General features: G+C 59.5%; 1 protein-coding gene across 1 annotated transcript; it reads right to left on the bottom strand.

The window, feature by feature from the left end:
* Nucleotides 1-342: 342 nt before the first annotated feature.
* Nucleotides 343-1,899, bottom strand: LOC144733747 (shiftless antiviral inhibitor of ribosomal frameshifting protein homolog). The gene is made up of 2 exons (XM_078615768.1): nucleotides 1,669-1,899; nucleotides 343-649 (listed from the first exon to the last, which is right to left on the bottom strand). The coding sequence occupies exons 1-2, from the start codon at nucleotides 1,805-1,807 to the stop codon at nucleotides 447-449; spliced, it is 342 nt and encodes a 113-aa protein (XP_078471894.1). The 5' UTR covers nucleotides 1,808-1,899; the 3' UTR covers nucleotides 343-446.
* Between the last annotated feature and the right edge of the window lie 10,424 nt (nucleotides 1,900-12,323).

Genomic DNA, 12,323 nt, shown 5'->3' with positions numbered 1-12,323 from the left:
GATGCCCCTTGGAATTGCTGCCCGGAGTGTCAAAATAGTGCAATGTATGATGCGAGGGAGGATGTGGAATAAAATATTTTTTATGAATAAAAATTTGGGACACAAAAAAAATGGTCAAATATCCTAAAGCAGTGTTGTTCACGAGGAATGTTTGACCATACTCCACTCAGCTTGTCAGTGCGGTTTAACAAAGGGGGCATCCAGGACCAGTTCAGATACCACTCCGCACTGCTTTTTAGTGGTGGCCGGGGATCGAACTTGCTTCGCTGGGTTCACAGCGCAATGCACAAAAACCACCGCACCGTTCATCCACCCCCATCTTCGATAAACAAGGGATCATCGTTGGGTTTAGAAACTTTTATAGCTCGATTTAAAAACACGACCCAACGCAAAGGAGCGGAGGAGGCTCGCGCGCGACTCGTGTTCGATCCCCGCTCGCGGCACGGTCAGTGGTGCCGATTCTCGTCCTCCTCCAAGAGGTCCTGCTCGATGAGGACGTCCTCGTGCTCCACGAGGCTGCCCTGGCTGATGCACGTGGCCACCGTGGAGGCGGTGCTGATGTGCGGCTCGCTCGCGTGCAACACGCGCCGCCGGCGCCTCACCTGCAAGGTGCGCGGGTGCACACAGTGCGTCCCGGTAACCCCGGGGCCTGCCACGCGCATTCATGGTGCACACAGCACACGGATGTTAGCCTCTCGCCGCACTACCATCATCGTATCGCAGTCATCTACGGTTGGCCACGTACGGTGCGAAATAAGTTCTATCACCACTGCCATCATTACAAAGATGCTCACCGCCATCGTCGTCAGCCAATTCCTATCGTCCGTCCTCACCACCCCCATGATTAGGCAGCTAATCTCCGTCTCTCATGATTGTCATCCAATGTCAACCATCTGCCGAGACTTGTCATAATCATAACTTCTTTCCCGCCGTACGTAGAACACGTGCTGATCGGGGGTGCGGGGGTTGGACAACAAACTAAATAGGATTGGTTCAAGTGTCGCTCATGTTAACCTTGGCTGAGAATCAAACTTAGGGTCACGGAGTTTTCATGAGTGGTACGTGTTAAATGCTACTGTACTGCTCCACCCAAACAATTACAGCAACAAAACTTATTGAGTTGGTTATTTATGCATGTCGTGATGTTTTAAAGTGAGGTTTGTGTTTATATTATGCTGATAAAACGATAGCGGTATAGAGAACGTATCAGAGAATTATGTCGATTCACTCACGCGCTTTACTTAAGTGTTAATTTCTTCATCGGGATCGTGTCGGTAACTACCCCCAGACCAATATGCTGCCTTGCCCAAATCTTTTTTTCTATCACAGTTGCTTAGCACAGGCCCAAAATTCCCATCGGCCATCAACAAACATCACTCCTGAAGTTGAAAAAAATAATTAATATATTTCTTGCATTGAGCGAGGCTACAAGATCTTGTGAAAGAGACGATGGGAGGGAATGCCGGCATCACGGTCAAAATTTTGGAAATTGTCTGCAAAAAACACTCATTGGGAGAAATGCACAGCAACATCGCCCCCCCCCACCTTCCCCCGCGAAACTCCTGCGGGTCTGCGAGACAGAGCAAATTCGATTCGATCGTCGCTTATAAATGCTAGCGGATCGCGAGAGGCGAAGGAGTGGCGTTGTGGCACTCTGGCTGCGCTCACCCTGGCGGTTGTAGCAGTCCTCGGCCATGCAGCTGTGCTGCTGCCCGGAAGGGCGCGCGGCACTGTGCGTTTTGGGGCGATGCACGCGCGTGGGGCACACGCCGACCTGGCACTGGTAGCACGGCGATGGCACGCCCATCTGTCCCCAGCCGCTGCTCACAAACAAGCAGAAGCACAATATTTATTTATACCGGAGGAATCCGATGAGCTATGAAGCTCTTTTTCACAGATGTCCAGTTAGGGGCGGGTCAGTGTGGGGGTCGCTAGCCCCCGAGATCCCTCCCTCGATAATACTAACGGCCGGACTAACATCATCAATCGCCCCCCCGCTGCTAAGCGAACCGCCGCTAGGCTCCTCACCCAGGGTGTGGGAGCCGTCACCCGAGGATTCCCCTCCACCGCGGGTCCGCGTAGCAGGCATGGATAACCACGCACGCGCACACCCACACACAGCTCCACGCGCGATACCCACTCCTGCGCCGCTCTGCGCTGCGCTGGCCGCCCACGTTACGATCGCGCACCTTGGGCACGCCGATTACGCACGCCGAGAGCTTACGCAAGTAACGAGCGCACGCAAGCGGGGCACACGCCGACACGACGACTCGTCCCCTCCCCCACTCGCGCGTGCACGTCAACACAAATATCGTACAAGGACGATTCTCCTCTCACACGGCTGCGTAGTCACGCCAACACACCAAAAGTGCTCTCCCCGGGCGTTAACGCACACACCTCCGTACCCGCACAATCGTACAGAGACCACGGCCTTTATGCGTACAACGACCACACACTCGCGAATGCAGTGCACGCTAATACCACGTTCCAAAAACACCCAACAACACGGTTTTGTTACTACGCTCGAGATTTTATTAGCCCTTGCTAACCAACCGAGCCACCCGTGTGTGTGTGCGGGACAGCAAGGCGCTTCTAACCCACACTCTGGTGCCGTGTAGCCCTATTCTATGCTGCGCTCTCTGCTAAACCGCTTTCCTACTCGTCCTTACCCCGAACTAACCCTCTCCTACGGATCCTACCCTCCGCTCTGAGGTGTTGTAAGGCGCGCAACACGATACCGTCTGTAGTCCTTGGTGACCTTGCGGCGCTCAGATCGTCCTGCAGACAATCTAGCGGCTCGCCCGATGACTCCTTCGTCGCTGACCCCGTGTCCAAACTCCAGAAGAAGAGCGTTCCCTACTGCCCCTGCGTTTTCTTTTAAACTATTCACATCAAAGGCTAGGCGCCCCCGTCCCGACCGCCTTGGTCTCTCGACCAATCCTGAGCCTAGGATTTCCCGCTCTTTTGCGATCCCGCCGGCCTTTGAACTTTCGACCAATCAGTCGTCCCGGTTCCTGATCCCAGCTATCTGCCTTGCTGACCCGTGTTTGTGTTTGTATGCGTTTCTAACTGCGGGGCTCTCTGAGCTCGCCGTGGTCGTGCGATCTCAAATCCGCCCACGGCGCCGCAGTGTTACTTGGCCTGGGAAGGGTCCTGTCCAATTCCCTGGCCCTGAGAAACCGTGGGGTAACCCCCCTAGGGGGCCCTCGGGTGAAAACTCAGGGTAGGTGACCCGACCACGAGGCCCTACGTGGGTGCGGGTGCGTGTTTATGTGGGGGGGGTGATGGGGGGCAGTGCGGCGGTGGAAGCCGGGCGGCTCCCTGGCTCGGCCGAGCGGCCCCGTCGCTGTGGCACCACATAGCCCCCCGGGGTGCCAGTCCCCGTCCCGGGTTGACTGGAGCACCTCGCCTGGGTTGCCCCCACGAGGTATCGCCGCGGGGTCCGCGGGATTCGCCCGGCCCTTGTGGCTGGCCTCGGGGGTGGCGGCTCCGTCTCCTGGGGCTCCGGCGGTGGTCTCCTCCTCCATTCCAACGGCTCCCCTCGGTCTCTGGCACCTGCGGGCTGGGGAACAAACTCAGAGGCGGTGGGGTTTAAGGGTCGCCGTCCTCGTCGCCCCCGGCCCCGCCCGGGGCCCCTCGGAGCCCGGGGCTCCGTGGGGCCCATATACTGCGCGAGGCCCCCGGGCACGGGGGGTAGGGGGACCCCGGGGTTTCGGGGTACTTGGACGGCGGGGCTCCCCCCCTCGGGGGCTGCTCGCCACGGCTTCAGTCGGCGGATGTTGACCACCATCTCTCGGCCCCTCTCTCCTCCCTGAATCAGCACCGTCCATGGTGAGATCTGCCGTCTCACAATCCAGGGTCCTCGCCAGTAGGTGGTCAGCTTCCCCACCTGTCCGGCACCGACGCGGGGAGTGTACAGCCACACCTCGGAGCCCGCAGTGTAGAAGGGGGGCTCCATACGGGGTCGGGCGCCCTGCTCTTGCCGCTGGTGCGCGGCCTCTCCGTGCGGGTAGGCTCGGCCCCTGGCCCCTCGCAGGGTCTCCAGCAAGTGCTCCACGGGGTGGCTCCCTTCCTCCCGTTGCGGCGGAGGGACACCGAACAGCAGATCTGCGGGCAGGCGAGACTCGCGACCAAACATCATTAGGAACGGGGTCTGTCCTGTAGATGTGTGAACGGCGGTGGTGTAGGCGAACAGGGCATAGGGGAGGTGTTCGTCCCAGTCCTGTTGATTCGCGGCCGCCATGCGTTTAAGCTTCCCGGCCAGAGTCTGGTTCATCCTCTCTACCATCCCGTTCGCCTGGGGGTGATATGCCGTGGTTCGGTCCTTCTGGATCCCGAACTCTCGGCACAGCGCCTGGAATAGTTCGGCCTCGAATTCACTACCCTGGTCGGTAATGACTCGTTCGGGGATCCCGCACTTAAGTACGTAGTTTTCCACGAAGGCCCGGGCCACTACGAGGGCTGTTTTATCCGGGATAGCCACCGCCACGGGGTAGCGGGTGAAGTACTCCACCGCTACAAGAATATATCGGTTGCCCCGGTGGGATCGTGGAAAGGGCCCTTGCAGGTCGATTCCGACCAACTGATTCGTCCGACTGACTCGGAACGGCCTCAGGGGTACCTGGTACCTCGCCGGCTTTTGCCCACACTGCTGACAGGCCCGGCAGCCCTGCACCCAGGCGGCCACATCTTGCGCCAATTTAGGCCAGAGATACTGGCGACGCAGAGTCTCCCGGGTGCGCCGTTCCCCATCATGGCCCCCGAGCGGGTGGTCGTGTACCAGTCGTAGCAGCTGGGGTCGCACCTGGGCAGGAACACAGATACACCCCGGCTGGCCGGCCTCGGTTAACTCCCGTACCACTCCGTTCTGTACACACAACCGGGCATACAAACCGCTCCAGGGTCCTGGTAGGGCGCTCTTTTCCTCCCGCAGTGCCGCCTCCACTGCCGCCAGATCCGGATCTCGCTGCTGGGTCTGTCTCAGCTGCTCGTCGTTTAGGCCCGGGAAGGCACAGCCGACGTCCTCCTGGGTCCGTCCGATCGGGTCCCGAGCCGCGGGTCCCGCGCTTGCCGGGCGGTCGACGGGATCCTCAGTGCCACCTGCGAGGGTCTCTGTGGCGCACACTGCACTCTCTCTCGGGGGGGGGAGTTTAGTTTCCGCGCGCTCCTTGGGTTCTGCTGCCTGGCGGCAGCGTCCCCCCGTGAAGCACGGGCAGGCGTCTCCCTCCCTCGTCTCAGCGCGCACCGCGGGCCGTCTTGACAAGGCGTCCGCGTTCGCGTGTGTCCGCCCCGCTCGGTACTCGATCTGCAGGTTGTACTCCTGCAGCTGCGCCAGCCATCGAGCCATCTGCCCCCGCGGTTCCTTGAATGTAAGGAGGAACTGCAGTGCATAATGATCGGTGCGCACACGACATTTCCTGCCGTACAAGTACGGTCGGAACTGTTTACACGCGAAAATTACAGCATACAGTTCCTGACGGGTTACACAATAGTTCAGTTCGGCCCCGCTCAGGGTCCGACTGGCGTACGCGATGACCCGCTCCGTCCCACCCTGCACTTGCGACAGCACCGCGCCCAGCCCGCTGCTGCAGGCGTCAGTGTCCAAAATAAAATCGGTGGTGAAATCTGGGAAAGCCAAGGTGGGGGTGTGGGTGAGGTGGTCTTTGAGTGTGGTGAAAGCCGTCTGGCAGGCCTCCGACCACTGATAGGGGTTCTTAGGGGAGGTGAGTTGGGTGAGGGGGCGTGCAATCTCACTGAATCCCTTTACAAATCGACGGTAATAAGTGGCGAGTCCCAAGAATGACCTGATCTCCGTCAGGTTCCTCGGCCGCGGCCAATCCACTACGGCACGCACCTTCTCGGGATCGGTGCTCACCCCTGCCTCGCTGACTCGGTGTCCGAGGTACCCCACCTCGCGTTGCGCAATGTAACACTTACGTGGCTTGAGCTTGAGATGGGCTGCTCGCAGTCGCTGGAATACTTCCCGCAGCCTGGACCAGTGTTCGGACAGCGACCTACTGAACACTATTACGTCGTCCAGGTAAATCAGGCACTGTTCCCACTGCAAGCCCCGCATCACCAACTCCATCAACCGCTGGAACGTCGCGGGCGCGTTAGTGAGTCCGAACGGCAACACTCGAAACTCAAACAGGCCCATCGGGGTGGTGAATGCTGTTTTTGGCCGATCCTCCTCCGTCATCTCCACCTGCCAGTAACCGGACGCCAGATCGAGGGTGGAAAAATACCGCGCTCCTGCGAGACTGTCGAAGGTGTCGTCGATGCGTGGGATGGGAAAAGCGTCGCCGAGGGTGACTGCGTTCAATTTTCGGTAATCAACGCAGAACCGAGTCGATCCGTCCTTTTTCGTTACCAGTACCACCGGGGCAGACCAAGGGCTCGCGGAGGGCTGGATTATGTTATTGCGTAGCATATCCGTGACTGCCTCTTTGATCTGGGTCCGTTCAGGCGCGCCCACTCGGTATGCGGGGAGTTTGATGGGTCGGGCTGCACCTGTGTCAATTTGGTGCTTGACCAGGTCGGTCCGGCCCACGTCCGAATCGTGCTCACTGAACACGTCGGCGTACTCCCGCAATAACCCGCGCAGCTGATCGGCCTCCCCCTTAGGTAAGGCTGCCCAAGGCACATGTAACGCATCCTGCAGGGGAACAATCTCGGCTCGGGGGGTCGGGCCGACCCGCCAGGCCAGATCCTGGCTGTCCTCGGGGCGGCCAGGGTCCTCCGCCCAGAGTGCGAACACCGAGTCGTTCGAGTGGCGAGCATGCAGGGGGTGTACGGTGGCTACCGGGGTGCGTCGTCGTATCATTGCCGGGGTACTGTGTGGGTTAAACACACGTATAAACAGCCGGCCCCCATCTGCGTTTACCAGTGTGGCTGACCCTACCACCCCGTATCGCGATGCCAACTCCGGGTGAGGAGTCAGCATTACCTCGCCCGATGGTCGGTGGGTTGGGTCGGTGGAGAGGGTTGCCACCGGCACCAGCATCTCGGCGAGAGGCCCGATGGTGACGGCCGACACCAGCGTAGCGGCCACAGGTGCGAAGCGGGGGCGCGTTGGTTCTCGTCCCAGGAACGGTATCCGCTCGCCGTTGCTCTCCATGGTGGCGCATCGCTGGCGGGGTTGCACGTTGAGTCCCAGCCGTTCTAAGAGGTCGGTACCTGCGATACACTCGTGACACAACGCACTCGACACGTAGAACTCCTGGGTGCACACCTGACTGCCTATGCGGACCTCTAGGGTGGCTCTCCCCAGCAGCCCCATTCCGGCTCCGCTCGCCGTGTGCAGCGCGCGGTCCGGTGCCTGCAGGTGACGCACGTCGACCCCGATCGCGCTGCAGTGCGCTGCGCTCACGAGCGAGGCCACCGCCCCCGTGTCCAGCAGAATTCGGGTACGCACTCCGTTTACCTCCCCTTCCACCAGCGACGTGGCCCCCGTGATCCCCGCCACCAGCTCCCGTAGCCAGTCGCCAGGAGTCACCGTTTCCGTGGGCGTTGTTGTTGGAACCTGTGTGGAGATCACTCGCTCGCCATTATTACCGTCTTTTTGCATCGGGACCGCTTCGAATGCACCCCCAGATGGTCCACTCTCTAGGGGGCGTTGGGGTTTAACCCCGGCGCGTTTCTAGCGCGGGCGATCTGCGGACAGTCTCTCACGAGATGCCCTCGCCGGTCACACAGGTAACACGCACGGGGGGCCGTCCCGTAGGAGCCCCCCCGTCCGTTCCCTATCCCCCCTCCGGCACGCCGCTGCCCCGACTCTGCCTCCAGTCGAGCCACTCTCCCAGTTAATCCTCCTACCTCGGCCTGGACCGTCTCTACCATTGTCTCCAGCGCAGTCATGTGTGCCCGTACTTGGGTTACCTTGTTGTCTACTTGGGTTACCCTGTCACCTACCTGGGTTACCCTGTCACCTACCTGGGTTACCTGGCCGGAGACATCCTTTATACCCGTTTGTATACCGGCAACCCATCCCGGGGTTGTCTCGCGGGACACTGGAGGTTCTCTTTCCCGGCCCCTTACCGTCCTCGCGAGCTCCTGTTCCTCCTCCTCGTCTTCCGAGAGCAGGCTCGCAATGGCGCGCTCTCGTCCCAGCCCCCGGAGCTGCGCGCGTTCGCTGTGAATTCTTTCACACTTACGTGCGCGCTCGACAAGGGTGTTAAAGGGAAGACGTGGGCAGCTCATGTCTGGCTGCCACCACGCCGTGCGAGACAGGTACCGCTGGATTTTCTCGGCAGCCAGTTCCTCAATAACCTCAGTTGCGTACCCCGGGCGTGCGATCTTTGTTAACTCGCGCACATCCTCGGCGTAATCACGGAGATCTTCGCCAGGTTGGCGACGGCGCGCCTCTAAGGCCGATTTTGCTTCCTCCTCGTCACGCGTGCCAAAACGCTGATCGAGTCGGCGCATCAGCTCCTCTAGCTGTGTCTGTGCGCTCGCGGGTAACGCTTCTACAAAATCGGCTGCCCGCCCATCAAGATTCATATTAAGTTGACGTACTGCCTGCGCGTCCGTCCATCCATTAATTTCCTTGGCCCCTAAGAGATTGCGGGCGAATGCCTTCCACGAAGGGGCCCCCCGGCCGGTAAATATCAGTCTTATTTTAGCGTGAGGTAACGCGGGGGTCCGTACCGCTTCCGACACCAATTTGTGGGGGTCGCTAGCCCCCGAGATCCCTCCCTCGATAATACTAACGGCCGGACTAACATCATCAATCGCCCCCCCGCTGCTAAGCGAACCGCCGCTAGGCTCCTCACCCAGGGTGTGGGAGCCGTCACCCGAGGATTCCCCTCCACCGCGGGTCCGCGTAGCAGGCATGGATAACCACGCACGCGCACACCCACACACAGCTCCACGCGCGATACCCACTCCTGCGCCGCTCTGCGCTGCGCTGGCCGCCCACGTTACGATCGCGCACCTTGGGCACGCCGATTACGCACGCCGAGAGCTTACGCAAGTAACGAGCGCACGCAAGCGGGGCACACGCCGACACGACGACTCGTCCCCTCCCCCACTCGCGCGTGCACGTCAACACAAATATCGTACAAGGACGATTCTCCTCTCACACGGCTGCGTAGTCACGCCAACACACCAAAAGTGCTCTCCCCGGGCGTTAACGCACACACCTCCGTACCCGCACAATCGTACAGAGACCACGGCCTTTATGCGTACAACGACCACACACTCGCGAATGCAGTGCACGCTAATACCACGTTCCAAAAACACCCAACAACACGGTTTTGTTACTACGCTCGAGATTTTATTAGCCCTTGCTAACCAACCGAGCCACCCGTGTGTGTGTGCGGGACAGCAAGGCGCTTCTAACCCACACTCTGGTGCCGTGTAGCCCTATTCTATGCTGCGCTCTCTGCTAAACCGCTTTCCTACTCGTCCTTACCCCGAACTAACCCTCTCCTACGGATCCTACCCTCCGCTCTGAGGTGTTGTAAGGCGCGCAACACGATACCGTCTGTAGTCCTTGGTGACCTTGCGGCGCTCAGATCGTCCTGCAGACAATCTAGCGGCTCGCCCGATGACTCCTTCGTCGCTGACCCCGTGTCCAAACTCCAGAAGAAGAGCGTTCCCTACTGCCCCTGCGTTTTCTTTTAAACTATTCACATCAAAGGCTAGGCGCCCCCGTCCCGACCGCCTTGGTCTCTCGACCAATCCTGAGCCTAGGATTTCCCGCTCTTTTGCGATCCCGCCGGCCTTTGAACTTTCGACCAATCAGTCGTCCCGGTTCCTGATCCCAGCTATCTGCCTTGCTGACCCGTGTTTGTGTTTGTATGCGTTTCTAACTGCGGGGCTCTCTGAGCTCGCCGTGGTCGTGCGATCTCAAATCCGCCCACGGCGCCGCAGTGTTACTTGGCCTGGGAAGGGTCCTGTCCAATTCCCTGGCCCTGAGAAACCGTGGGGTAACCCCCCTAGGGGGCCCTCGGGTGAAAACTCAGGGTAGGTGACCCGACCACGAGGCCCTACGTGGGTGCGGGTGCGTGTTTATGTGGGGGGGGTGATGGGGGGCAGTGCGGCGGTGGAAGCCGGGCGGCTCCCTGGCTCGGCCGAGCGGCCCCGTCGCTGTGGCACCACATCAGAACGTTACTGTGGTGCCACAGCGACGGGGCCGCTCTGCCGAGCCAGGGAGCCGCCCGGCTTCCCCCACCGCACTGCCCCCCATCACCCCCCCTCCCCCCACATAAGCACACACCCGCACGCATTTCCCCCCCCCATAGAGCTGGAAGGGAAGGTCACCTGATCGACCGGTTTTTATCCGAGAAACCCTTATCGGGGTTAACTCTCACGGTTTCCGGCGATCAGGGAATTGGACGACCTCCCCCATGCTACGTTGCGCCGCGGCGCTGCGACCAGCCTTAATATGGTGTGGTCGCGGCATGGGGCATTCGGCCACCGCGGTTGAGGCGCATTTTCCCCCCACACACACCCCCACGGGTCGACGAGACAGGCGGAGGGAGGGGACAGCATGAATAGCGGGACCGCAGGGGCTCTTGCGCATAGTCATGGAGGGTTGGGATCATTACGCTTGAGCGCGCAGGCCCCATTGTTAGGAAGGGTAAGGGATTAATTAGGATTTACGCCGCGCACGCCGCTCACTGATTAGCGCTCCCACGAGGCGAGCTGCAGCGCTTCACGCGTTCACACCTCTCCACGAGATCACACGAGACCACGCTTCGCTATTAATGATTTATTATCCGCTACCTGGAACTAGATGTTAAAATCAGTGTGAGTCGACGAGGCTGGCCTATCCTACTTCCCCTGGACCTATTCCCTATTTATCGTTCACGAAATACTTTTACCTCCTTACTCACGGTTTGAGGCACTCGACGTTCCGTGGGTTTTCCTCGCTGCTTGCCTCGACACGTCGCACGGACGTCCGGAGGGCAGAGCTGGGGGCCGTCTTGGATGCTGGCTTCTCGGAGTAAGAGAGCGATTTCCCCTTTGCGCCCCCCTATTTATCCTCCCTACCTCAAAGGGATGCTGCGCTGAACAATCGGCTCGTGCACCTCGAGCCCGCGCACGGCGGTTCCGGGCGCTTTTGATATGCTAATCAGTGAGCGGCGTTGGCGGCGTACATCCTAATTACTCCCTTACCCTTCCTAACAATGGGGCCTGCGCGCTCAAGCGTAATGATCCCAACCCTCCATGACTATGTGCAAGAGCCCCTGCGGTCCCGCTATTCATGCTGTCCCCTCCCTCCTCCGTCTGTCTCGTCGACCCGTGGGGGTGTGTGTGAGGGGAAATGCGCCTCAACCGCGGTGGCCGAATGCCCCACGCCGCGACCACACCATATTAAGGCTGGTCGCAGCGTCGCGGCGCAACGTAGCACGGGGGAGGTCGTCCAATTCCCTGATCGCCGGAAACCGTGAGAATTAATCCCGATAAGGGTTTCTCGGATAAAAACCGGTCGGTCAGGTGACCTTCCCTTCCAGCTCTATGGGGGGGGGGGAATGCGTGCGGGTGTGTGCTTATGTGGGGGGGGGTGATGGGGGGCGGTGCGGTGGGGGAAGCCGGGCGGCTCCCTGGCTCGGCAGAGCGGCCCCGTCGCTGTGGCACCACAATTACTTCACCTCAGGAAAAGTTATCTCACCTGAAGTAATTTTACTTAGCCTAGGGTAATGTTACCTCGCATGAGGTAAAGTTACCTCATTTGAGATAATGTTACCTTACCTGAGGCAATTTTACCTCTGCCTAAGGTAAAGTTATCTCGCCTAAGGTAAAGTTACTTCACCTGAGGAAAAGCTACTTCAACTGAGGTAATGTTACTTTACCTCGGATAGAGGTAACTTCACGTCTACCTGAGGTAAAATTACCTCCCCTGAGGTAACGTTACCTCACCTGAGGTAACGTTACCTCACCTGAGGTAACGTTACCTCACCTGAGGTAACGTTACCTCATCTGAGGTAAAGGTACCTCACCTGAGGTAAAGGTTACCTCCACCTGAGGTAACCTGAGGTTACCTCAGGTGGAGGTAAAGCTGGAGCTAGTACGTCATGGTAGAGGTGGGGAGTTCACACACTTTACCACAAAGACAAAGATCCCCCGTGTAGTCTCTAACAGGCTGTTAGTGAGCAGCACCTACTAAGCCTTAACTAAGGCTACCGGCGCTGTGGCACACGAGGGGTGGGTGGCCAGCAGCACGCCCGGCCGCCTCTGTCTCCCCAGTGGCGATGTTCACACACCGCTAAACCGGGTGCTCATTTGAGGCTGAGTCGACCTAGGGGATGAGGTCCACGACCGGTTCAGATGATCGTCACCGCTGTTGGTGGTGGCCATGAGTGGGAATGGAACTGGGG

Source organism: Lampetra planeri, chromosome 48, assembly GCF_965212315.1.
Source record: "Lampetra planeri chromosome 48, kcLamPlan1.2.h2, whole genome shotgun sequence".
In the NCBI taxonomy this organism is placed as follows: Eukaryota; Metazoa; Chordata; class Hyperoartia; order Petromyzontiformes; family Petromyzontidae; genus Lampetra; species Lampetra planeri.
This window is presented reverse-complemented; position numbering and strand designations above follow the sequence as displayed.

Bases quoted from the DNA above. Each gene is read 5' to 3' on its own strand.
- LOC144733747 (XM_078615768.1), bottom strand. From the start codon at position 1,807: ATGGGCGTGCCATCGCCGTGCTACCAGTGCCAGGTCGGCGTGTGCCCC. The intron at 650-1,668 runs GTGAGCGCAGCC...TGCGCGTGGCAG, and splicing joins GGACTGCTACAACCGCCAGG to GCCCCGGGGTTACCGGGACG.